The 25,393-nt window shown below is 35.9% G+C and overlaps 1 protein-coding gene across 1 annotated transcript in view; it reads right to left on the bottom strand.

Moving 5' to 3' along the window:
• Positions 1–25,393, bottom strand: part of LOC114058422 (ankyrin repeat and sterile alpha motif domain-containing protein 1B-like) — a 105,659-nt gene that overhangs the window by 15,573 nt on the left and 64,693 nt on the right. The window contains exons 5-8 of the mRNA XM_027885770.1: positions 22,955–23,030; positions 19,888–19,989; positions 11,893–12,003; positions 8,708–8,883 (exon numbers count right to left, since the gene is read on the bottom strand). Coding sequence (XP_027741571.1) covers positions 8,708–8,883; positions 11,893–12,003; positions 19,888–19,989; positions 22,955–23,030 — 465 coding nt within the window. The remainder of the gene's footprint in view (positions 1–8,707; positions 8,884–11,892; positions 12,004–19,887; positions 19,990–22,954; positions 23,031–25,393) is intronic.

Raw genomic sequence — 25,393 nt, forward strand, 5'->3', positions numbered from 1 at the left:
GTAACCAAAATTGTTCTTGAATGTGTTTTTAATGTATCCTCATTAGTAAGCAATTGTATATACTTCTGGCTTGCTCATCATCATCATGTGAAATTTCGTATCACTCTCTCAATAATGCATGTATGCAAGTGTGTGATATTTTTTAAAGGCTAACACGTTGATCCAAGACAGAAATTATTTTACTTCAGCATGTTTGGTTATTCTTCGCCATTATATTTCAGTCCAGTCATTATTTATTTAAATGTTATATTAAAAGTAAAGACCAAAACAGTGTTCTTGAATAATGCTACTAAACTGTTTACCTCAGTATTCTCCTGTGATTATTATTTTGTAAAATAAATCTTTCTATGTATGATTTTTATGAAAAATAATTGTTCTTTTCCTTAGAGAAAAAAAATTATTCTGAATAGCTGACTTCTGAGGAACCATGCATTTTATCAACCTCTAATACACCTATTCTTCACCAACTTCTTTCAAAACCACTAATTCTATACTTTCAGATCTCCCATTAGATATAAAGCAAACACAATCATACTTTTATTGCCTTTATACTGCTTCATCTTCTTGATATCCTGACATGAGAATAAAAAGTGAATCTTTTCTTTGAATATGTACCATCACTGTTTTCAACAATGTTATTATATTTTTAACAATATTTTTTTTCCACTCTCTCAATGTGCCCAAGTACCAACTTCCCTTTCTGGAAGACAGAAGTAAGCAGAAACTGACTTTTATATGCCTGTGATGAAATCCAAATCTTTTTCATGAGACTACACAGAACCTTTCCTTATGTTTAAATTCAAATTACTGCTGCCAGCCTTTATTATCTGTTATATAACCACATTAAATTTAATCATATATACTGCTGCCACTTCTGTGAAATCTCTCTGTAGTGTGGTCACTACATGTTTTTACTATCTTCAGTTTAAAAAAAAAAAAATAGGGGCATCTAATAACTTCAGTTTCTCAGTATTCATTCTAGGTAATTAAGTAAAACCCTTTAACATATACTCTGCTGTTAAGACTTTCTGGAACTCTGCTTTTCATCTAAACTCACGTCACATATCCAAAGACAGTAAGATATTGATTTGCAAGTGCAAATGCAGTAACAATTTCTGTATTGCGCTTCTGAACACAACAGCTTAAATGTAAAAGCAAACAATGCAAGTAACCACCAACTATACAAGATTAAAGGGACTGTTTCAAAGAAAATACCTCAATTTAGAGCTTCAGCTTTATTGAAGTGGCTGATTTTAAAGTTAGTTTTAGTTCAAAAAAATAAGAATTCTCACAAAATATGGAGAATAGCTATGGTTACTGCACGGAAAAACCCAATAATTTTCAAAGTAAGGACTGGAATAAATTTCTGAACACAGAGTAAGATAAAGTTCTTTTAAGAGTCAATTTTAAGAAAGTATTATGAAAATAAAAGATCAAGTTTATGAAAGAAAAAGGTTAAGATTTATTGTATCCAACATGTACATCTCGCAAATATATATATAAACACACATACACACACACACACACACGCATACTGAAGGGCAGAAGTTCTTAATACCCTATTTTTTGCTTTGCAATCACAGGCTGTCCAAAGCAAATAAAAAGTAACATATTCACTGGTATCCACAGGATTTTTTTTCTTTCAGTACAAAAAGCCCATACTTCTTTTTCCTGTTTGGTTGCTTGTTTTGTTTGTTGGTGTTTTTTTTTTTTGTTGTTGTTTTGTTTTNCTGATTATTTTACTATTCTCTAACGAATAAGTAACCAAAATTGTTCTTGAATGTGTTTTTAATGTATCCTCATTAGTAAGCAATTGTATATACTTCTGGCTTGCTCATCATCATCATGTGAAATTTCGTATCACTCTCTCAATAATGCATGTATGCAAGTGTGTGATATTTTTTAAAGGCTAACACGTTGATCCAAGACAGAAATTATTTTACTTCAGCTTGTTTGGTTATTCTTCGCCATTATATTTCCGTCCAGTCATTATTTATTTAAATGTTATATTAAAAGTAAAGACCAAAACAGTGTTCTTGAATAATGCTACTAAACTGTTTACCTCAGTATTCTCCTGTGATTATTATTTTGTAAAATAAATCTTTCTATGTATGATTTTTATGAAAAATAATTGTTCTTTTCCTTAGAGAAAAAAAAATATTCTGAATAGCTGACTTCTGAGGAACCATGCATTTTATCAACCTCTAATACACCTATTCTTCACCAACTTCTTTCAAACCCACTAATTCTATACTTTCAGATCTCCCATTAGATATAAAGCAAACACAATCATACTTTTATTGCCTTTATACTGCTTCATCTTCTTGATATCCTGACATGAGAATAAAAAGTGAATCTTTTCTTTGAATATGTACCATCACTGTTTTCAACAATGTTATTATATTTTTAACAATATTTTTTTCCATTCTCTCAATGTGCCCAAGTACCAACTTCCCTTTCTGGAAGACAGAAGTAAGCAGAAACTGACTTTTATATGCCTGTGATGAAATCCAAATCTTTTTCGTGAGACTACACAGAACCTTTCCTCATGTTTAAATTCAAATTACTGCTGCCAGCCTTTATTATCTGTTATATAATCACATAAAATTTAATCAGATATACTGCTGCCACTTCTGTGAAATCTCTCTGTAGTGTGGTCACTACATGTTTTTACTATCTTCAGCTTAAAAAAAAAATAGGGGCATCTAATAACTTCAGTTTCTCAGTATTCATTCTAGGTAATTAAGTAAAACCCTTTAACATATACTCTGCTGTTAAGACTTTCTGGAACTCTGCTTTTCATCTAAACTCACGTCACATATCCAAAGACAGTAAGATATTGATTTGCAAGTGCAAATGCAGTAACATAATTTCTGTATTACGCTTCTGAACACAATAGCTTAAATGTAAAAGCAAACAATGCAAGTAACCACCAACTATACAAGATTAAAGGGACTGTTTCAAAGAAAATACCTCAATCTGGAGCTTCAGCTTTATTGAAGTGGCTGATTTTAAAGTTAGTTTTAGTTCAAAAAAATAAGAATTCTCACAAAATATGGAGAATAGCTATGGCTACTGCATGGAAAAAACCCAATAATTTTCAAAGTAAGGACTGGAATAAATTTCTGAACACAGAGTAAGATAAAGTTCTTTTAAGAGTCAATTTTAAGAAAGTATTATGAAAATAAAAGATCAAGTTTATGAAAGAAAAAGGTTAAGATTTACTGTATCCAACATGTAAATCTCGCAAATATACATATAAACACATACACACACACACACACACACACACGCATACTGAAGGGCAGAAGTTCTTAATACCCTATTTTTCGCTTTGCAATCACAGGCTGTCCAAAGCAAATAAAAAGTAACATATTCACTGGTATCCACAGGATTTTTTTTCTTTCAGTACAAAAAGCCCATACTTCTTTTTCCTGTTTGGTTGCTTGTTTTGTTTGTTGGTGTTTTGTTTTGTTTTTTTTTGTTTTTTTTTTTTTTTTTTTTTTTTTTTTTTTTTTTTTTTTTTTTTTTTTTTTTTTTTTTTTTTTTTTTTTTTTTTAATATACACCACATGCAAATACATTGCAATAAAGACAGCATATTTCCGTGTTTAATATCACATTTAGAAAAATTTGTTCTCACATGAATACATACACACGAACCTCACACCTGACAAGAAGCTGGTAATGATCTTAGTTAGAATTCCAGTGACAGAGGAATTTGAAGCAATTTACTTGCCAGAGCTCAGAATTCTCGAAATATACACTTTGACAATCTTCTGCTCCTTTTTTCTGACACACTTAATTTTTCTGGGTGCCTGATTTGCAAGTCATACCGATTTAAATTTTCTTGCTTGCTGTTCAATTCACACAGATTGTTTGAATATACACTTGGTGTGTAACCCCTTTGCTATGATACACCTCTAAATTTAGCCCTGATGTCTTAGTTTTTAGTTTAAATGGATGTCATGATGTTCCATAAATTTTTCTCCTAGAGGAATTACAGGTGTTCATTTTGAAGCAGTTTGTACTATCAACTGTGTTAAAATGCACGATTTTTACACAGCAATGAAAAAAAGTTGGAAAATCCTTATATAAGATGGCTGCTTTTGTTCTTGAAATGACTGAACCAGACTGCCATCTATTGGAAAATAAATATTTTTTTTAATTAAACTTTTTTTTCAAAACTGAAACTGCTATAATTTGTTGTCAAAATTGATTTTGCAAGCAATCATACTTAACTCAGCTTGAAAAGGAAACACCTTAGTTAAGTGAACTGTGATACAATCAAGGATTTTCCTATATCTTTTTCCAGCTCATGTTTTCTGGAACATGTTTTGAAGCACAGTTCCTTTTCTGACTTGTTGAACAATCAAATTATAGGCTTTCCTGAAAGATTTCTATTTATCAAACAGAAACACTGTAGCATGTCAGCACTGAGCAATACACAAGTATAAAGCTTTCCCAGCTTGCCTATGCAGCAACTGTCAGGGCTTTCCATGTCTTTGCATACATAGGGGAACTACAGAATGTATTCAAGTCACAGTGACCAAAATAGGAAAAACAAAGACAGGAACTAGGAGTAAAAACCATTGACGCCACCGTCAAACCCCACCCAGCCTGAATATCTTTGAGAAAAACTAGGAATTCCAACTAAAATGATACCTAGCTGCATGTAGGCAGCTTCTTGAGCTCCCTCTGAAGTATAATCACAAAACTATGTTCAGTTTGGTCTTTAATTTCAAGGAGACAATGAACAGGGAGTTGTTGCCTGGTATGTTATAATATACATGTTTTAACGACTGGTGAAGATATACTAGGAAACATGGAATTAATATTTTCCATCAGAAGTACATTTAAACACAGAGTTGAGATTATAAAGTTTCCAGTGCAGCTTTAACTTTACTTCCTTTAGTTTATTCTTTATAATTTACTCTTCAAATAAAATAACATTAACTTACTCTTATCTAATTTTCTGCTATTCAGCAAACAAGCATTCAGTTTTCACCCTTTTCATTAAACATTCTCCCTATTCAGGAAGTTAACACAGTCTGCTTTTCTAGAACTCCAACATTTTCACAGTTTCTCCTTCAACTTTTGGAATGGAAGTGTCCTGTGCTGACATTTTTTTTCATCTCCAGATCTGTTTCATGTCTACACTGTGGTGTCTCCTATTACTCTCCTTACTTTTCCTTACTGCTCCATTGTAGACTCCCTCTCCCAGATGTTCATGTCTTATAGTTCATAAGATCCTGACTTTCAGATTTCCTATTCAGCTCTTCCATGTCCTGAGGAAACTTAGGAATCACAGCTAACTAGTAATTCGGAATTCAGGAGACTAAGCCTAAAGTTTTTAAATTTTTTTTTTTCACCTAACCTCAGAGCTGTGCAAACTCTTCTTTCTATTTGACTTTAAAATACTGTGAGCACATGAATCTCTGAGGTTTTAATGCCTTACGTCACACATCAGACACCTGGTCAATTGAAATATGTAAAGTAATAAAAACACGTAATGTTTTCAATGCAAAATTTGATGAAAAGAAGTAGTCCTTTATTCCAATCATTCCAGAACAACTTGCTGGGTGGCTGGATAACTAATTTTCTGATAACACAGCAAACAGAAAAATGGATTAAATTCTTTCCATAACCTAAAGACTTCCAACCACAACTTCTTCAAAAGAAAAAGTAGTATTCTACAAGTGCTGTATCACTAAGCAACAAACAATGCAAGACACCTGAGACCAGAAAAGGTACAGACTTTGCCTGTGAATAAGGCATTCAAAGTCCCGCTCTCTGGATTGTACTGGTATTTTTCCAATGGTTGTACAGTTCAGAAAGAATACTAGATGGGATCATAGCCTGATGACCAATACTTTATTTGGGAGACTATAAAACCAGTGTTAAATGGTTTTATGCCATGGAAAGAACTGAATGTCACTCTTCCAGATGAAGCCTTTTACTGTCAAGTTACTGCATTAAAAAGCAGGCATCCCCACTAAACAAAAACAGTGAGCCCTGCTCAAAAGAAAAAGAGATTGGTGCTTGAGATTCAGGAGAGAATTCCAGGCTATAGATCCCAATAGACACCACTTTCTGCAGTGCTAAACCAACCTAAATCTTATTCAGCCAAAGCAGTACCACAGGTTTTTTTGGCCCTTTCAAAAGAGCCAACTGCTAAAAAACCTGCTTTAAAATACACTCTGCTTCCTGATGCCTTCTCTTTCCCAAGCCCATGCTATCCTCAGGAGGTGGCTCTTGTTGCTCATTGGTCCAACTCCCTAAGTTACGATTCCAATCACAAATTTTACAGTCTTGGCCTCCTACTTCTCTGAACAACAGCAAGTTTCTTTGCAGGACCTCTCTAAGGTCACGAAGTGTCATGGTTTGATGTTTGGAACCTCTTCAGACCACAGGACTACAGGAAGTCAAAAAACCTGCACCAGTCATCATCTCTGGAACCAATATTTGTTCAGGACATGGCATCATTAACACATTATCACCAGCGACTTGATTTCTACACCTTTTCAGAGCAGATGCTGGCACAGCCAGCAATAAAAGTTGGGGGAAAACTGCTGATTTGAACCTGAAGTAACTGCTCACTCATGGAGGCATACCAGGTGCAGTTCTCAGCCCTATGTTGGAGCTGATAACAGAGAAAGGCAACACTTGGTTCTGCAGGCAAAAAGATTCTGTGCTCCAGCATCACCACACTCCTGTGCTGCCCCTCCCATGCGGTCTTGGCATGTGCAGCAGAAACAAATGCAAGCTGAACAAATGCAGATAACAGAGAAAAACCCACTTTACCTACTGAGATTTGTACAGAAGATTTCCCTGGAGGAGAAAACTAAAGTCAGAATAAGCTGCAAAAATCTCTCTTCTTTAATATATATCCAAGAAATCTGACTCCCCACATCTATATACATCTCCACTTCTTTCTCTCTGTATCTTCATGTTCTTACTGAAGAAATTTAAATGAATATTTATGTAGTATCACCATACTGTCACATGTCTTCCACAACCATGCTTGCTGGTCCTGCCCCCAGAGTAGTTTGGCAGCCTTCACCTTTGTAACCATTTTTAGAGCTAAACATATCTCTTAGGGCTTATTCCCAATTACTCTTTGATGGCTCCTTACAGTGCACGTAGGTTTTTGTATCACCCCTGCACTACAGAGGGAGTCTAAACACCAAGGGAAGGTAGCACTTCCCCAAAATTAAAAGACACCGTGCCTTCCATTTCTTGATGCAAGGCAGCCAACTGGCAACTAAATAGACTGAGTAACCCTAAAATACATTTCAAAATGAAATGGAGGCTATAGAACAAGCAGGAAAATCCCACATCCCAGCAGAGTCCTCTCCATACATGCCTGTATAGTTGGGTTTACTCTAGGGGAAAATATGTTCTGCCCTCCATCCTGACTTCATGTTGGGAGTATGCACCCATCATCCTGATTTCAGTTTTCTTAGAAAGAAAAGCTGGATGCATTAGGGGAGAGCCTATAAAATGCCTTAAACAGTCTCCAATTTTAAAGATTTGTTTTCACATCTAGTTCAATATAAAATAAATGAAATCTCAAAAAAATGTATTGCCTAATTTACCTTTGTATACCCCAGTTGCACATAAATTACAGATCTAGTGTCTGAATACTTTCTATTTACATTGCATTTCATTTAGGTCTGCAAAAATTTCAGTCAGAGTAGACAGATTCATATGGAATACATTTTCCGCAAAACAGCAGCTGAGCAGATTTAAATAGCAGTTACCACCTAAATTCGGAGAGATGCTAGAAGAGTGTCTAAAATGGTTAAATGGGATTAGTACCTTGTTCAAACTGAGTTCAATATGAGTTATGTATCTAAACATTCAAACATCTAGAAGGGCTGTACAAAAGTATCTACTGCATCTCAGGGCAGCTAACCATCTCTGTAAGTCTCATTTTTTCTACATACACTGTAACAAATGCTCCAGAACACGAAGTCCAAAACTTGTAATGGTTTTCCTCACACAGGAGAGCATAATTTTTCTTAATTTACAAACAACACTAATTGAAATTTAACGCTTAGCGTTCTTCCTCTGTTCTTTGCTTTATTTCCTGGGCAATCCCATTTGCTTATTGAGGAGGAGAATTTAATTAAAAAAAGAAAAAAAAAATGGTTTGTTACAGTAAGAAAAAATGCATCTTAGAGCACTTTATTCACTGTATTTGCAAATCACTGAAGTATAACAACCACAACAATTTTCAGTATTAGAGACTCGGCCTTCAACATCATTAGGCTACTGAGAAACCTATACAGCAACAAAATATATAAGTACTATAACTGAAGATGTTAAGCTGCTTCTTTTGGGAAGGCACATCTGATCAGATTCTGCAAACATTTAGTATTCAATACAGTATTGAGCATACCGATTTCCATTCATTTTTCAAAAAACACCCTTCCTTGTCCTCCCCATGCTCAAAACAAGTAACCCAAATGTTTAGTCATATTAGTGGTGTCATAAAAAGACATTCTGAGGTGTGGTAAGCAATATCTTTGTAAAATAAGGGGAACATTAGAGTCCAAATCTGTAAGAAGCACATGCTATATTACTTCTTCTATTACATTGTTAACCTTGTACTATTCTCACTCTTGCACTATTTCTTTCTTGACTGCGTCATAAATAAAGCAGATGTCACTGAATATATTGTCTTTGTATCCCATCTTACTTACTACATTAAGCTTGGTTTGGCTTCCACTGGTCATAAGTTCTTCCTCTGATACTTTACTAAAATTATCCAGATAATGGTCTGATATTGTATGAGACAGATCTTCAAAAGAGTATTCCTTTTCTTGACACAATTTGATTTCATCTAAGAGCTTTGATAATTCTCCAGTCACAGCTTCACCTTTAAAAACAGACACATTATTAGTCAGTAATTAGCATGCCAGGGGTAATTTATGCCTAAAAAGGAAATACACATTCCTTAAATTTATTATCTGTTATTTCCATGCCTTATCTTCTAAACAACAATCTTCATGCACAATTCTCCTCCAAAAATAATGGCATCTCACTCCAGAGTTGGAACTTACTAGAGGCAATCTATATACTTCTGCATTGCCCTATACGTTGCATTTAATTAGGATGAATTACAATATATACTTACCCTTTCTGTTTTCTAATCCTGAAAACTGTCTAGAAATAGCAACTATCCAACAATGTAAAATTAATCCAGAAATAGAAAGATTCTACAAACATAGAAAATCTATGTCCCATACTCTGCATCAGGTTCACCTTTGCTGCTGTAATTAATTAATATGCAACATAGGTTCCATAAACTGTGACTGGATTGGAACTGAGTTTCTAAGAGTGCACACCTGTCCCATCCAAGTAGCTATGCTTTATAAACAATTCTTGCTCACTTTACTAGGATTAAATGGAATGCTAGAAGGATATACTGGGTAAACCCACACGTTTAAAACATACCTCCCCACAGCAGCCTACCAGAAAACTATGTTTAGTGCATTCTGCATTGTGTTTCACGGTTTCTCCTTAATTTATCCAATATATTTAGTTAGGAAATCTAACAGAAGAGTAAGGCAATGAGTTTTATATGTCTACACTAACTGAGGGCCTCTCTTGGAAACAGTGGTAGTAGTAAGTCCTAGAATCAGACTGAGTCCACCAGCAGTAGCAAAAGTCCACAGACTAAAAAGCTACTCATTATGAACTGTATTAGGTTCTGATTACATACTGCATGTGTGTTACACAGCAGTAACAGCCACAAAAATACAAGTGATAACCAAGTTTTTCCAGGAACAAATAAGAAACCCCTTCTCCTGACTCAGTTTACAACAGTCATATTGTTGGAAACTACAGACTTGATAAAATAAAGATAATTCCATGTTACTCCATCTTTGGAAATAAAATGCTGAAAAGGAAAAAGAGAGTGAGCATATTAAGCTCAGCATACATAAAACAGACAAGTATATTCACGTCACTAAAGAATCCCCTGAGAAGACTTTATCTGCTCTGTCTGGGGTGCTTTTTTTTTTTTAGTTTTTCTTCATAGTTACTGTTTGCTATGCTTAGTAAACAAAAATACTCAAAAAGTATTTCTAAAATTAAACCCATGGCCAGTTATTACTAAAGTTTTCTGAGCCAAGAACAGTTGTTAATTAAAAACATTTAATTGCCTTTTAACATCTAATTAACAGAAATTTTGCATTCAAAACTTGTTACTCTCATTCAATGGTAACTTTGCACAAAACAAGTAAATTCAGCAAAAATACAATCAAGTTAATTTATACTCTGCTTTTTAATTAGAAAATTGAAATTAATCCATATTAATATTATAATAACTAAAAATTGAAGTAAAATACCTAAATATTAAAATCTACTATTAAAATCACGATACAGTGCCCTATGCAGAAACAGAACTACTGCTTCCTACAGAATTATGTCCATGTTCCCAATCCCATGTTTTCCTACATAAGCCCTGCAGTACTTCTTACTGGGCCAGAATGAATTCTGCATGACAAAACTGGACGGACCTGTGAGTGAGAGTGCACTAACTGACTAGCTGATTAGTGTCAGCATGAATACATATGACATATTTTGCCTGTCTTTCAATGTAAGTACTTATTAAGGTCTCTCTCCTCTATCTAGCTACCTACTTTCATGAAAGTCACAGAAAGTAATTGATACTGCTATTCCTCTTCCAAATTCGGTTTAAATTATTTGAAATTAGATTGTCAGAGAATGGCAGGCAGATGGATGGGAAACACAATAAAGTACAACTGCTCTCCTTTAGTACCAGATTGCACAACTGACAAGCAAAACCCAGCTAGCACGTTTTATATTATTTATAATTTGAAAGTGGAAATAAGGAATGTGAGATCATGACCTTATTGTTAAGAAGCAAAACATATTTTAAAAATATTTACTACTTCATTTCAGGAGAAAAACTTCTATAGCACATGGCAGTTGAATTAATCTCAAAGGAACTATTTATCTTCATACACCACATTATTTGTTAAGTACCCCAATGGGAAATATGATTGGAACTATAGCATTTGTTCACTATCACCATGAAGATCATAATGTGACATGCAGTAGGAAGCATAGCTTTCTCATGAATGAAAACTCTCCCTGAAAACATGTTTAAAAAAAAAATAAGAAGAACCCAGAAGAACAACGACAACAAAACACCACCACAACTCACACAACAAAAACAAAGAGAGGCTTAGTTATTTGCCAGCAGTCAATTACATTCACTCTGGATAACTACTGAGGACAGAAGTCAGGTTTGGTTCTACAAGAGGATGATTTTCATGAAAGAGTAGGATGACAGTACACTCAGAAAATGCCCTATTTTAGTGGCTGCATTTGTAAATGGAGAATTAGAACATATAACGAAAGCACATGCAGACAACAGCAATCACCACAGTGTATAAAAGCCGTGTGAGAAGATAAATGGAAGAACAGAACACGTGATCTCTGAAAGAGGCTTCCAAATGTAACACACTGGGAAAGATGAAGCAAATTCCATTGTTTACCCAAATGTGAACAATGCCTGCAGAGTACTTCGACATATTTAGTATTTTTGTTTTACTTGAGTATGAAATGTGTAAGGTCAGATAAATTAAAAAGATTTAAGATCAAGTAATGAAACACATTGTAATTCATCAGTGACTTGTCCTTTCTGAGAATACAGTTCCTTGCTCTTCTTCTAATGACGTGGATTACAGTGTATGTAGTCAAGACAGCTAACTGATGCTGGAAAAAAGCTTCTTGATATCAATAACTTTCCTATCTTTTTCATTTTGTATGTCTGTATCAATGTTTTAGTAACACAATTTTAATATTAAAGAAAATTTTGGTACAGCTTTTGCATCCACAGAGTACATGTATTTACTTTTAGCCTTTGGAGACGGAGGAACTTCTGGGGACAAAATGCAAGACTGACGTTCCGCACATTCCAGTGGGCGTTCCTCTGAAATACTTGCATTTCCTGTTTCCATATATTCTGCAATTTAAAGATACACATACGCTTAAATGACTGGATTAAGGGGGTTTATTTCAAAAGACATTTGATACTTCATTTTTCATAAAGCCTTTACAATTTTTCATACTACAACCTTGTATTTATTCATAAACACTGCTGCAAGGCAATCATTTGCTGAAAGTATTGCAAAGCACTGTAAGAGGCAGTTCTCTAATCTGCTGAAACTGTTACAGAAATCTCACGGTAAGAGTAATGAATTGAGACTATCCCTGTGTTTTTCCTATCTCGTTGAAATATCAGTTGTTCCTTTATATTCTTACCATTGAAAGAAGTTTTTATTCTAAACTTGTGCAGAGTTTTTAGCCAAGATATTCAGGATGCTCACAATAAATACAAACATTGATACTATTAAACCCCCAAATATTCTGCTTGCAGCACAAAGAGAATATATGAAGAGAAAAAAAAAAGAACACAGACTCAAAAATGTAGTTAAAACTTGCAGGTCAAAAAACGCTGTGCTAGAATTTCTGTATTTTTCCCCCCTTAAAACTTCCCTTGCACCATGTTCCCAACAATGTTTACACAAACAGAAAAACATGAGAAGATGAACTTCAATTTTATTCCTGTTCTTTTCATAAAAATATCTACAATATTTTCATGTGTTTTTGTACACAGGCTACCTCAATGGAAGACCAAGACTTAACGGAAAACCAAGACCTAATAATTAGGAATTAATATATGCAATAGTGGCACCTTTTTCCAGCACAGTGACCGATTCTTAGTTTTGGCAGTTATTCTGCATTTTTTTGCGTTTCTGACGTTGCTTAAACAATTCCATTCTGATATTGATAGCAACCACAATAGAACATGTTGCAACACACACAAAACTAAACTACAGCAACTGCTTTCATCAATATCACACTGAAGGACTAACTAAGGAGTTTCTGGGAACTGAAACCTCCCTGATTTAATTTCTACAGTCTACAATGCACTTGTTTAGCTTGCTGTTACTCATGATTAAATAACAAATCCCAAAACCCAAATACAATCTGTGATAAAATAGACATCCAAGAAATTCAAATTGGAAATGGCATAGAACAGCATACAGTTTCAGAATGCTTTGCAGATTGTTGGTAGGATTTTTTTTTTTTAAATGTATGATTTTAAAGTGCCATATATTAAGTTTGATGGTTGGAAATGATCCCCTGGATAATGTATTACATTTCTTCATATGAAAATTTTATACTTAAATTTTTTTGTGTGGTGTTGAAAGCAAAGAAGCAAAGATGAGCTGTAAGAGATCACGAGAAAACTAGCAGCATGACAAAATGCTCTGGAATGTTTTCCAGCTCTGTCAGCTATAGTATTTGTTAAGTTAACTTGTAAAATGGAAAAGAAATAAAAGGAAAGCCAGATCCAAAGAAAATGAAAAGAAAAAAGGAAATCAATTTGTGCCTGAAAATATTTGCTTGGTAATTATGCAACTGTCCAAAAGCAAACCTAAAATGAACTTCTGTCAGGTGTGAGTGTTACAATTATTAGATCAATACAGCTATTATTAGGAGGGGGAGTGAAGGGGAGATTGTGAAGGACTTTAACCTTGCTGTCATCATACAAGACAGTGGGTTTAAAATAATTCTCTATTTTTATTCTTTGTCAGGCCCCACTTCCAGACCAATGAACTTACCTGCTGGAGGCTAGTTCTGAGGAGGAAATTCTAAGTTCAACATGAGTCTCAAATACTTACTTTTAAAAATGCAGAGTTCTTTCCAGAAAACCTCTATAAATGTCTCACACAAGCTATGGTGTAAAAGGTTTACAACAGACCAGCAGCGTGCCATCCTTGTAAGGGTGCAACCCTTAAAAATTTGGACTCCTGTAGTACTTCTACTCCTAACTTGGTTTGATGCTATTGAAAATTCTACCAGGGATGTACAAGACAAAGACAGCAACTCAGTTGCAACAGGCTTTTAGCCTAGGCAAATGTATACTTACCCACAGTACTGGCAGAGAAACTAACACAAAACAGCTGATCCGTATGAAATGCCAAAGAGCACACATAAGCACTGAATGCTTTCACCATCAGCTGACTTCTATTCACCTGCAGATAACTAGGAGTTCATCTGCAAAGCCTGCCCAAACTTATTGAAAAAAGGTGATTCAAAACCATCGTTTGCTCTGGCTGTTGTGTGCTTGAGAGACTGCTCAGGTTTTATCACTTTTCCCAAAGAAAGACAATTCAGAACAAAGCCAAACTTAGTGAATTATAGCATTTCATGACCAGAACAATTTTCCCAGCTGTGCTCTCACAGAGTTTAAAGAAAAGACTCTCATTCCTACAATATAGGAGAGTAAAGGCTGTTTGGGGCGCAACCTCTCATATTCATAATGGGAAGAATGGACTATTTTACTTCTGTTTACCCAAACAGCAGATTACAGTTCAGTGAGGATTAATACTAAGAATTCCAAAAACTTTGCCTGCTTAGCAGAATTCTTTTCTATCAGATGTTGACACAGCCCCACTCAACCTAAATAGGGTCATGTGCACAAAAAAGTATTAGCATAAAAGTGGCCTTACAGCAGTGGAAATAAGAACAGCGGGGAACATAACCAAAGAAGGAAAGCTCTGGAAAGTTCAAACAGTTGGAACTCCAGATTTCTCAGTTTCTGTAACACTGTTTAGGCCAAAAGCCAAGCAGAAGGGAAAGAATAAACATGTAAGCAGAGAAACACAGCTGCCTCTCCACCATGAAGAGAGCATGGCCCAGCTCAGCTAGAGCGGCTGCTGAACCTCCAGAGACAGCAAAAGCATAACTTGCTTTAACTTCAGCACCTCTTAGATCCTAATTTCTCTAGTAAGGTAAGACTTTTGTTTAAATTACAAACCCCAGCTTTTAGAGTAATGGCTACATTCTCCTCAGAGAACTTTTTACTTTTAATGGAAAAAAACCCAATCAAAAAAAATTTTTTATTTTGGTTTAAATGAAGCATGAGCTCCTTTCCCTTTTGTTTTCAGACCCTATGTCAGCCATGCCATGAGTGGATCCACATAGAGTTCCTTCTAGAACAATCTTCTCTAAAGAGACCAAAAGTTTTTTTAAAACTCTAAAAAAAAAAAAAACCCAAAATTGCCAAATTTTATTAGAATAAAAATCTGAACACTCACCTTTTCAAACAGAAGACTCTTCAAGTAACTGGATCAGAGAAATAAAACTTGTTTAGAAACCACTCCCCTCCACAGTCGATAGCCCTGCAGGGGCATGCTTACTCCTCCATCACTCCACATCTTCGTGAAGAACAGCAACCTTCAGAAAACCCTCTGCCCTTCCCAAGGCTCTTCCAGAACCCGGCTGAGGATCCTGCAGCTCCACTGAGTCCTGTCCCAGCCTGGGAGTTGTCAAAAAATCTCTTCCCAGAACAGCTCACTTGATCCCCTGGGAAGGAGCCCACCCGAGGCTTGATGACTCAATTTCCCTCCCCTTTATAGCAGCTGCAGTGGCAGAAAACTGATTGGTAACTATTGTCAGGTGTGCTAAGGTCACAGACTTGAGCTGAGATGGACGTTGGTTGACTTCAACCTCCTAAATTTCAGAAGACAATTCTGAATGACTCAAGTTTAGTTTAATCCCAGAGAAACCTTAAATCAGTAGATGTGTTCAGGGAATTCAAACAAAAACAAGCACTGAAGTACCACTGTGATTCTGAGATAGTATGGTTCTAAGTGCAGCTAAACTTTCAGTTGCCAGAACATCAGCAGTTAAATTAATTCATAAGCATGTTAATACTCTACAGCTGTCACAGAAAAGCCTATAAAAGGAGATGAGAAGACCCTAGGAAAAAAAAAAAAAAAAAACAACACAAAAAAACCCCAAACTAAACCCACAAATAAAAAAAACAAAAACAAAACCAAAAACAAAACACAAACAAACAATGAAGGGGGACTGAGATCTCAATTATTTTCATCCCACACAGCTGTAATTAAATCCTTGACTGAAAGTCTATTCCATCTTTCCAGTGAGGCTGGCCTCCTGCAGCCTCAGGAAGATCTACGTGTCCAAAGAACAGGAGAGAGAGAGAGTGAGAATACACAAAAGAAAGACCGTGCTAATGACACCAAAGCTATTTAAGCAGAGAGGAGAAGAAAGAAGTCGTGGTTCTGCAGCTGCTTATACATTTTCTGTTTATGAATAATTCGGTAACAGGTACTAACAATGTTAGGTTTCAAAGCAGCTTCAGCAGAAGAGAGGAAACAACTTTCCATTGCATCTCCCTCCATACTGTCTCTGCAGCAGCGCTTACTGTGCCTTCCTGGGACTCATGCCATTTTTCATCTGTTTATCTACTATCTCCTTTTTTTTCCCATAAAAACAAGAATTCTGCTTCCAGAAATAGTAAAAGAGCAAGATTCTAACAGAGAGCATAGTGGGCTGTGGAGAAAGAGTTGAAAGACAGTATAGCATGCACCTGCGTCACGTTCACATGTGCTAAAAGTAAAACACAGCTGGTTGGTTTAATTTTAGGCCTACTAGCCTTGGCAACATCCCTTTTATCTTCAATGCCTAATTATAAAGTCCTAAGTGCCAATACTGTTAACTGCTTCAGCACTGAATGCTGTTGTTTCACTGCACCCATGAAATGCATTCAATAGCTTGGCCTTACTTTGGCACAGTATCCTAATTCTCTGTTCTTCGAGTACACAGTGCCTATGCAGCTATTTCTTCCTAATCAAATTAAAAATCTAAACTCTAATAAGTATTTTTCAGTGAGCTCAATGCAACTCAGACCTGAGAAAGACACTGAAAATGAAGCGACGTGTATGAAAGATATGTTCAGAATTAAAACTTGAACTGTCATTTCTGTTGATTCCATCTATAATTAAAAGGCAGTAAAAAAACCATTCACGTTGCATATAGCTTATTCAGCCTTTTTCACGTTGCTCTTTAAAGTGATTTCTTAATTTATTTTCTCTCTATCAGATAATATGCCAACATCTCAAAAAATGGCAGACTTTCCAAACACAAATATTTTTGCAGAAACTTCCATTGCTATTTTCTCAGGTTAGTGAGAAAAGATGTAAAGATCACAAAAACCCTAGGATCACTTCTAAAACCTCACCGGCCAAAGGTTTTGTTTCTTTTAAACCCATAACCTGTAAAAAGTAGTTTTCTAAATATCCTTTTAAAAAGGGAGAACAATTTATATCCACAATTCTTAAATTCTGTGAGGGTATTCATTCACAGCTGGCTACCAGCCCCAAAGGTTTTAGGATCAGCTCAATGGATTTTGCATTACTGTCTCCATGAACTGCTTCTAAACAAGGAAATTACTTTATCTTCTTCAAAGAACATTCTCATAAATATCCTCAAAACCATTTTCTTTCTAAATTTTCCTTATAACTCTGTTATCCCTCTGCATATCGGGGGGAAGAACCATCGGGCCCACTGACAATACCAGACACATGATTTCCTTGGTCATTTCTGCCAGCCTGTTCATATGCATCTTTCAGCCTATGTGGAAAGCTAATGTTTTGTGGCAGGGACAAACATTAAGTTGTTAATGCTATAAAATGTGCAGTAACACTCACAACAGTGCAAGGGGAAAACAGTAAAAATTAATGAGAATGCTAGGTGATAAAATCTTACTCTATCCTGGCAATAAGGTGAAAGAATAAATTCAATGACATTATGTCTGCATAAAGAACAAAATTAGCAAGAAACATACAAAATCTGGCCCAGTAACTGTCTGACACCATTAATTTAATTTCTTTTTCCTATAAGTCTACATGAAGGAGACACATAAGCTTCTCTAGACAATCATCTAAGGACAGCAGCTTTAATGGGAATGGAAGCCACTAAATCTCTTCTAGTAATTGCTCTTTTTTTTTTTTTTTTTTGCATGGAATTCATTACCCATCATTGAGCTCAATTACAGTACATTCAGGATTCCCAAAATCTCAGTGCTTCACTAACTTTTCAGCTACAATAGGATAAATACCCACACTTCAGTGAAGAGTATACTCAACTGGCTTTTTAGAGGAGAGCGGGTCAACTGTATCATCAGTAGTGCTAGTACTGAATCCTACCACTCCTGATTTTATTTTTCAACTTCAGCTCATGGTTCAAACTTTATCTTTGATGGACAAAACTTCAGTGAACATTTTGCTGATGAAAAAGAATCTAAGTGGGTTCTAAGGGAGTTCGGAAGGGGCTCCTCAGGTTGTCTTAAGAGTCAGAATGACATCTTTGTAACATTTTTCATCCTTGTGCCTCGCTTCTGACTATAAGGCAGACAGAGCAAAAATAAACAGCTGCTCATTACAAGCACAGTTTCATCACCCTAATATGAGTTGAAAGTACTAAGCAGTCATCCTATTACTTTCAAGGCACACATTTGAAAAAGATTCTATGTCAATGCATCAAAAAGCCTTGAAATTGATATATTTCCTTTATGTGTGTGTGTGTGGCAAAAACTGAGGGCAGGTACTGATCCATCAACATAAGAAACCCCTGAGAGGTGTTTGGGTGCTTTATTATTCATAGAGCAAGGGTACTTTGAAGAAACTGTTCATCACTGGGATCGAGATTGCAAGGTTATCACACTAAGGAGAAAATGGAACAATAAAGAGACACTAAAATGAAAATTAGTTTAGTTGGTGATGGAAATTCACGATAAAACCTAGATTACTATCTGGAGGATGATTGATTTGGATGTCTAAGAAAGTGGAAGCTCTGACTGACCCTTCTCCGCCCACTGAAGAAGTTTCAGTGTAACATTAACTCTCTTTCCTCTAGATAGTGGTATGTTCATGCTGCAGTTGAGTGAGGATATAAAGGTTGAAGCTTGAGTCTGAATCTGAGTGAAATTAGGAACTCCCTTCTGCTGACAGGGGGAAGCCCTACGTCCCTCATCCATATCCTCCTCCCCATTTTTTGATTCTGCCAGATACCTGGGACAGAGCTAACTCCGGGACCTGGATCACATAGAAGGCAGGCTCATTAAAACAACTAAGGAAAGGCCCAGTGTGGCCACATGACCTCATTTTCTCTAGGAAATGCTCCTACAGTTATGCAGGAGACTGAAGCATGAGCTAGTTCATATGCAGAACCACCACGGAACTGATTAAAATGGCTTTTTTAAAGGTGAGATAATCAATACAGGCGGAGATGCCGCAATGATACCTGCAGGGAACTCCTCCGTCAAACACAGTTAATGAAAGACTAATCTGAAGATGTAGGAAAAAATTTCATAGAGGAGAATAAATTATGTTTAACACTGAGTTATGTCCTAATTCATGCTTCATCACTTTACTGCCATCTTCTAGAGTAAAAACCTGAAGTAAACAATGGACTTCCAACAGTCTCACACCATGAAAGAAAGATGAGCAATAAGAACAAAGGTATGTACAAAAAACAAATAAAGGCATTATTTCTGCTATAATAACAAGCGATACTGCCTGGTTTTTGTTGAGGTTTTTTGTTTGTTTGTTTGTTTGCTTTTAATTTAAGGAAAATGAGAAATATAATGAAATGTTTTGAGAAAATATCTTTCAGTCATATAGCTGTCATTTATGAATGAATTGAGCATTTCAGTTGTAGGTTATCATTACAATTTAATAAAAAATGGAGTGAAACATTACAATATGTTATTGTGTAATGAAGAGTAACTAAAAGTGACATACCATGCTAATTTCTATGGTCCATAAAAAAGAACGGGTTGACTCTGAATTTCAGATACTGAACCATTTATTTTTGTTCAACTAGTAAACAAGAATGTTGTATTTTTAATTAAAAAGACTGTTCTTTTCTATAACAAAGTATTTAAAGACTAGAAATTACTATATACCTTAATATTTCCCCATGCTATTCTGATTTGTCTCTAACAAATGTATAACTGAATACGACTTACCTTGAAGTAGAGCTGCAATTTGAAGTGACTGCTGAGATGGATGTTCTTTAAGTATATCCAAAACCGTTCTACCCAAACTGTCCTTTATGTTGGTATCTATTCCTGAAAAAGAAAATGATCTGTGGTGGAATTTTTAACTCCAAGTGCTTTGGATTAGAAATGTGGTGTATCAGATTCAACTATCTGGCAAATTCAAAGCAAGTGGTTTTACAACTGTAGCAGATTAACAGCTGCATTATAGTTGAAGTACAGCAGACTCTTTAAAGCTTGAGTAGCCTAAAATTCACATGCTGACATGGATGGTTTTTATGTTTCTGTAATTCAAGGGGATATGAAGTAAGCTTCTTAAACCAAATTTGGGATTATTTTAACAGGCATCCTGAAAAGAATATTTCATGAAACCAAGAAATTCTCTGAATGTTTTTCTTATGTTCCTCTCCAAATTGCTTTAATTCACTGGGGACTTTCTAGTTGATAGTACCAGTATGCGTTTTGGGAGCAATACTGCAAGGTAATAGATAAGGCTATACAAAAGGAGAAAAAAAACTCCTGCTGGTTTCCTGGAAGACCCCAGCTTCTGGGGAGACATTCCCAGAAACTAGTAAGTGGACTAAACCGAAGAAAGGAGTGATATGAAGATTAACACAGCCTTTTTTTCCACAAACCAGATGGGAACACAGAAAAATGCCAATTTGTCTATCATCCCAAAATTAGTTTATTGACTATAGCCCCTCAAACTGCCTAAGAAAAAAGGTATAGAAAGAGATTGAACATAAGCAAAAACAGAGGAGAAGTTCCATCCACACTGCAAGAGGCAGCTGACAAGCTGGTCCTTCTCCCTTCACTTCTGTGGATGCCTGGAAGGTGAGACATATCTTATCCATACTAATTACTTGCCTATAAATAACGAGAGTTTGCTTTTGCTTCACAGTATTCTTAGTAAATTGCTTTGCTTTAAAGTTTTTGCTTATGTTTTCCTTTATTATTATTACTACAAGGTTTAAATGTTTTTGCACTTAGACCCTATTCCAGATAAAATGAGCCCTACAAATTGTCACAAATTTGTATTAATAAATGTGGTATTTTGTGAACTGTTAGAGTAAGTTTGTTTCTAGGTGCTGACAGTTATATCAACAGTGAAATAACTCATAGGAGAAACCTGCTGAGGGGTTTCCCTATCACTATTTAGTGTAGTCTCTCTAAAAAACAGTATCAAATGTCCTGTCCATCTCGGCGAACCTGTTAAGCGAAGTGTCTCACCTGATGAGATGCTAACAGACTGTTTTGGACGTTAAAAGGCTTTGATCTCCTGGGGGAACACTGATAGACACAAATAAATTAATACAGGTTGGACAGAAAATTCTTCTTTTCTGCCCCTTTTTAGTGTGACAAATACGAAAATGTTTCTAACTTTATCTTAATAAAGTTGTAGTTCATGGCAACATTTTTGAGATTCATGCTCTGAATGGACTGAAATAATCATGTATAGTATGCAGGCATTGGGAACAGCTACAACATTTCCTCATGGACTGTTCAGACTGCTGACAAAGTCACTGGCTCAAACTGTGAATGTAACCACTAAGTTTAAGGCTTGCCCTGAATCAGAACCTGTTGTACATGATAGTGCATGACTCTCTACCTCTGTCTTGTAGGGTTACCTCAGAAATGTTTGCCTTGTGGTAGAAGACTCAAGTTGTTTTTTAGTTTGGATGTACTTTCATAAGTAAAGGCATGAAAAGTCCTAACAGAGTGAAATTCTTCTCAGGACACTGAACAGCGAAGATCAGAGGAAGCAGGATTTATAAGCACATTCTGAAAGCATTCACCAGAAAAGGCTGCAGTTCTAGTAATTTCCTAATCCAATGGATAGTTTCCTAGTTTGTTTTGTACGAAAGAGATTTTTTTTTTTCTCAGTGAAAATAAACCCAAAATATTGCTGGGCTATTTAGCAGTGGCAGCTGACTTTCAGAGGCCAGACACACCAACTTACACCTCTCCTTTGCAGTAGCTACTTATAACACCTTCTGAGTCTTTTTGAAGTAGAACTAGAGAAAAGGCATTGTTAGGTAAAAAAGGAAGAAGGTGGGAAGTGTTGCAGAAGTGCAGAGCATTTGGGGTTAAAGGAGTTCACCATGAAGATTCCACTATCCTGTCTTGTATAATTATATGCTGGCAAAGGCTGTAACATGTATTAATCTGTAAGAGGTGTTCTTTTTCTGTAGTCTAAAGGGCTTTCTATGTTTCTGTGATGGTCTCCAGTCCTTCCTTTTTTAGGAAATAAAGAAGTGAAGATCCCTTTCAGCCTCCTTCTTATTCATCCAAACAGAAAAGCAACTTGGAAGGACTTTTTTTTTCTGAAAACAGTTCTCAGATCAGGTTGAGATTCAGATGAGGAGCTGTCATTAGGACATACCTTCTTCTGCAATACATAATTAACCCCACAAGCACTGATAATAAAGACCAACAAGACCTCTCAGCATAACAGAAGCTCAAGTATCAGCGAGAAGGTATTTCTAAATATTTTTATTTTTGTTGATCTCATTTGTCTAAGATGGTTGTCCAGATGAGACATTTACCTGCAAAAAACATCTGAAACTCTTATTATGCAGTAGATGAGTTTGTTTGGACTTTATATCCCTGTTCTTCTGTCCTTTTAGGACAAATGCAATTCTCAGAGACACAGTGCCTCCCCCTTTCTTCACAGGGACTCAAAGTTTATCCAGGAAATGAAGGAGCAAGCAAGATGATGTGTTTGTTAGGACTAGCTAACAGACGGAAATAAATGTGAACATGAGTATTCTGGTCTCTACATCAAAGAATATTCTTGGCTGCCTTTCAGAGTGAATAACAAAATTTTATGAAGCCATTTTGTTCTCAGAATACATTTATTCTCAGAATACAGTGGCATACACTGAGTCATACACAGAATTTACGAGTCTTAGTGCAATCCCCTTTGTTCTCTGCAATGGCTGATAAAAGTAATTTGAATAACCAAAAGTAGAGGAGGCACACAGAGATTAGGAAAATTAAGAGTATTTGTTCAGTGTTTCCTGTAAATCAGATTTACCTGTTTCAAGCAAAATGCGTACTACCTCCACCTTTCCAAATAGGGCTGCTTCATGTAGTGCGCTCCCTTTTTCTGTCTAGAAAAAGAAATATTGTGACATTTAAAATGCAAATTAAAATACCAATGAATCTTTTTGCAAAGAATACATTATGAAAAGAAGTATTTCATTTATAGAATTTTCCTCTCTATTTTACCTACACACAGAAAACACTGAATGGGCAAGAACAAATATTACCATTTTTTATTATTATTCAAGATAACAACATAAATGTTGTCAGTTCTACTATAAAATTAATAACTATGTAAGAAAATATAGCAGGAATGCAATACAATTCCTATAACAGGCAGTGAAAATCTAGTCAATACCATCAGTATCTTCAATATATCAGCTGCTCAGCAAAGTCAGACAGTTTACATGTGGATATCTACAATTAGATACTTCAACGTGAAACTGAATCACACCCTAGAAGGTCAATTTAGTTGCACAGTGAGAGATGCCCCAGGATATCCCACCTGGCCGACAGCTGATGATTCAGCTGATGCTCACATTTGATCTGCCTCACATCTGCCTCATACAGATGCTCTGCATACCCTAAGGCACCTCCAGCAGCATTAGATGACTATGTTTGTAACATTTAAATTCTACCTTAGATGTTTGTGAACTTAATTTTGCAGGTTTCTTTGACCCAAAAAAGAGCAGACTTTTGCTCAAATAAAATTTACAGTATTGAAAAACAAGCTGCCTCTCTTAACAAGCTACTTTATCCTGCTGACTGTAACTGAAAGCTCTGAACAGCACATCTTTCCATACAATAGCATTAGCACTAGCTAAAGCACTACTAAATCTCACTAAATATCTGGCTTATCTCCTTTTTTGATAATAAATTAGATTTTGAGATTTCTTTATGGGCAAATGTTAAAGGTTTTACTGCTTGAATTTGTTTTTTCCATATTTTAGCCAAATACACCCTTGTCATACTCACTATGGTGGAAAGACTTTAAAGGCACACACACACACACACACACACACACAAAAACAACTCTGAAAGAATACAGTGATTCATTATTAATTACTTGTGTCAGAATGCATCAGAATCACAGCAATGACAAGATATTTAGAAGTAATCAGAGATCCTGAGATAAAGTGTGAGCACACTGTAAGTGTATAAATGCCCTACCAATTGAGCCCAAAAAGTCTTTCCTATGTCCATAATAGGAACGCTCACTTTTTATCTTTCTTCATACTTAGTACGTGCACATATAAAGTAGAGGATGCCCAGTGATATCTACATCCCGTGCATCAGGTTTACTGACAGTATAACACAGGAGAAGGAAGTCAGTAGAGAATGAACATATGAAACACATCTCTCAAAACAATTTCTAATATATCCATTTTCAGAAGCAGTCCAGATGAACATTTACAGGCTTATTCTGAACAAGACTAAATATTCAGATATACTGAGGATAAAGGATTTTGAGGTATCTTTTTACAAAAGTATCCTTTACAACAGTATCCTTTACTGAGGTAAAGGATTTTGAAATTGTCTCTAAATATTCAGATATTTCCTTATGGCAAGGAGGACAACACAGAAGAAACAACGCAACCTAGTGCAAAAAATTGTCTCTAAATATTCAGATATACTGAATATTTAGAGACAGTTTCAAAATCCTTTACTCAAACAATATCTACAGGATATTTTCGTTACTGCAATTGACCTCAACATAGGCTAACTGCAAAGACAGTGCAACCACAAAGGTACACACAGAGACTTCAGTGCAGCTCAGAGATTTCTGAGAATAATAATTCTCAGAAAAGTCACTGAACTAAATAGTTCCAATTACAGAGAGAGGCTTGACATCAGCAATCTTGAAAAAGACTTTGACACAGCCTATTATTCTCTAAGTGTCATACAGCATTTCCTATGGATCAGTCACTTGAATAAACATGAATCAGTCACATGAATAAACCTCAAGACTATTGGCTGGACCTGGTACTATTTACAGAGTTCCCTGTCATCAAGGAGGAGTGTTGACAGCAGGTCAAGAGGAGACCTTCCCTCCTGTTCACCACTGCTGAGTCCACATCTGAAATACTCTGTCCAGTTCCAGGCACTCCAGTGCCAGATGGATATGAAGCTACTAGAGGGAGTCACTAAAATGATTTAGAGACCGAAAAATCTCTTCTAGGAGGAAAGACTTAGAGAGCTGGGACTGTTTAGCCTAGTCAAACAAAGGCTTATAGAGGACCTTGTCAATGTGTACAAATATCTGCATGGAGGGAGCCAGGCTTGGGCACGTCCAGTGACAGAAGAGATAATGCGGAAAAACTGACACACAGTAGGTTCTGTTTGAACGCAAGGAAACATGGTTTTGCTGCGCAGGTGACTGAACGCTGATACAGGTTGTCCAGGAAGGCTGTAGAGTTTCGGTCCTTGGAGA

This window comes from Empidonax traillii, unplaced genomic scaffold (genome assembly GCF_003031625.1).
Source record: "Empidonax traillii isolate 1590-97213 ecotype Southwest subspecies unplaced genomic scaffold, ASM303162v1 scaffold172:size1107868, whole genome shotgun sequence".
Taxonomy (NCBI): domain Eukaryota; kingdom Metazoa; phylum Chordata; class Aves; order Passeriformes; family Tyrannidae; genus Empidonax; species Empidonax traillii.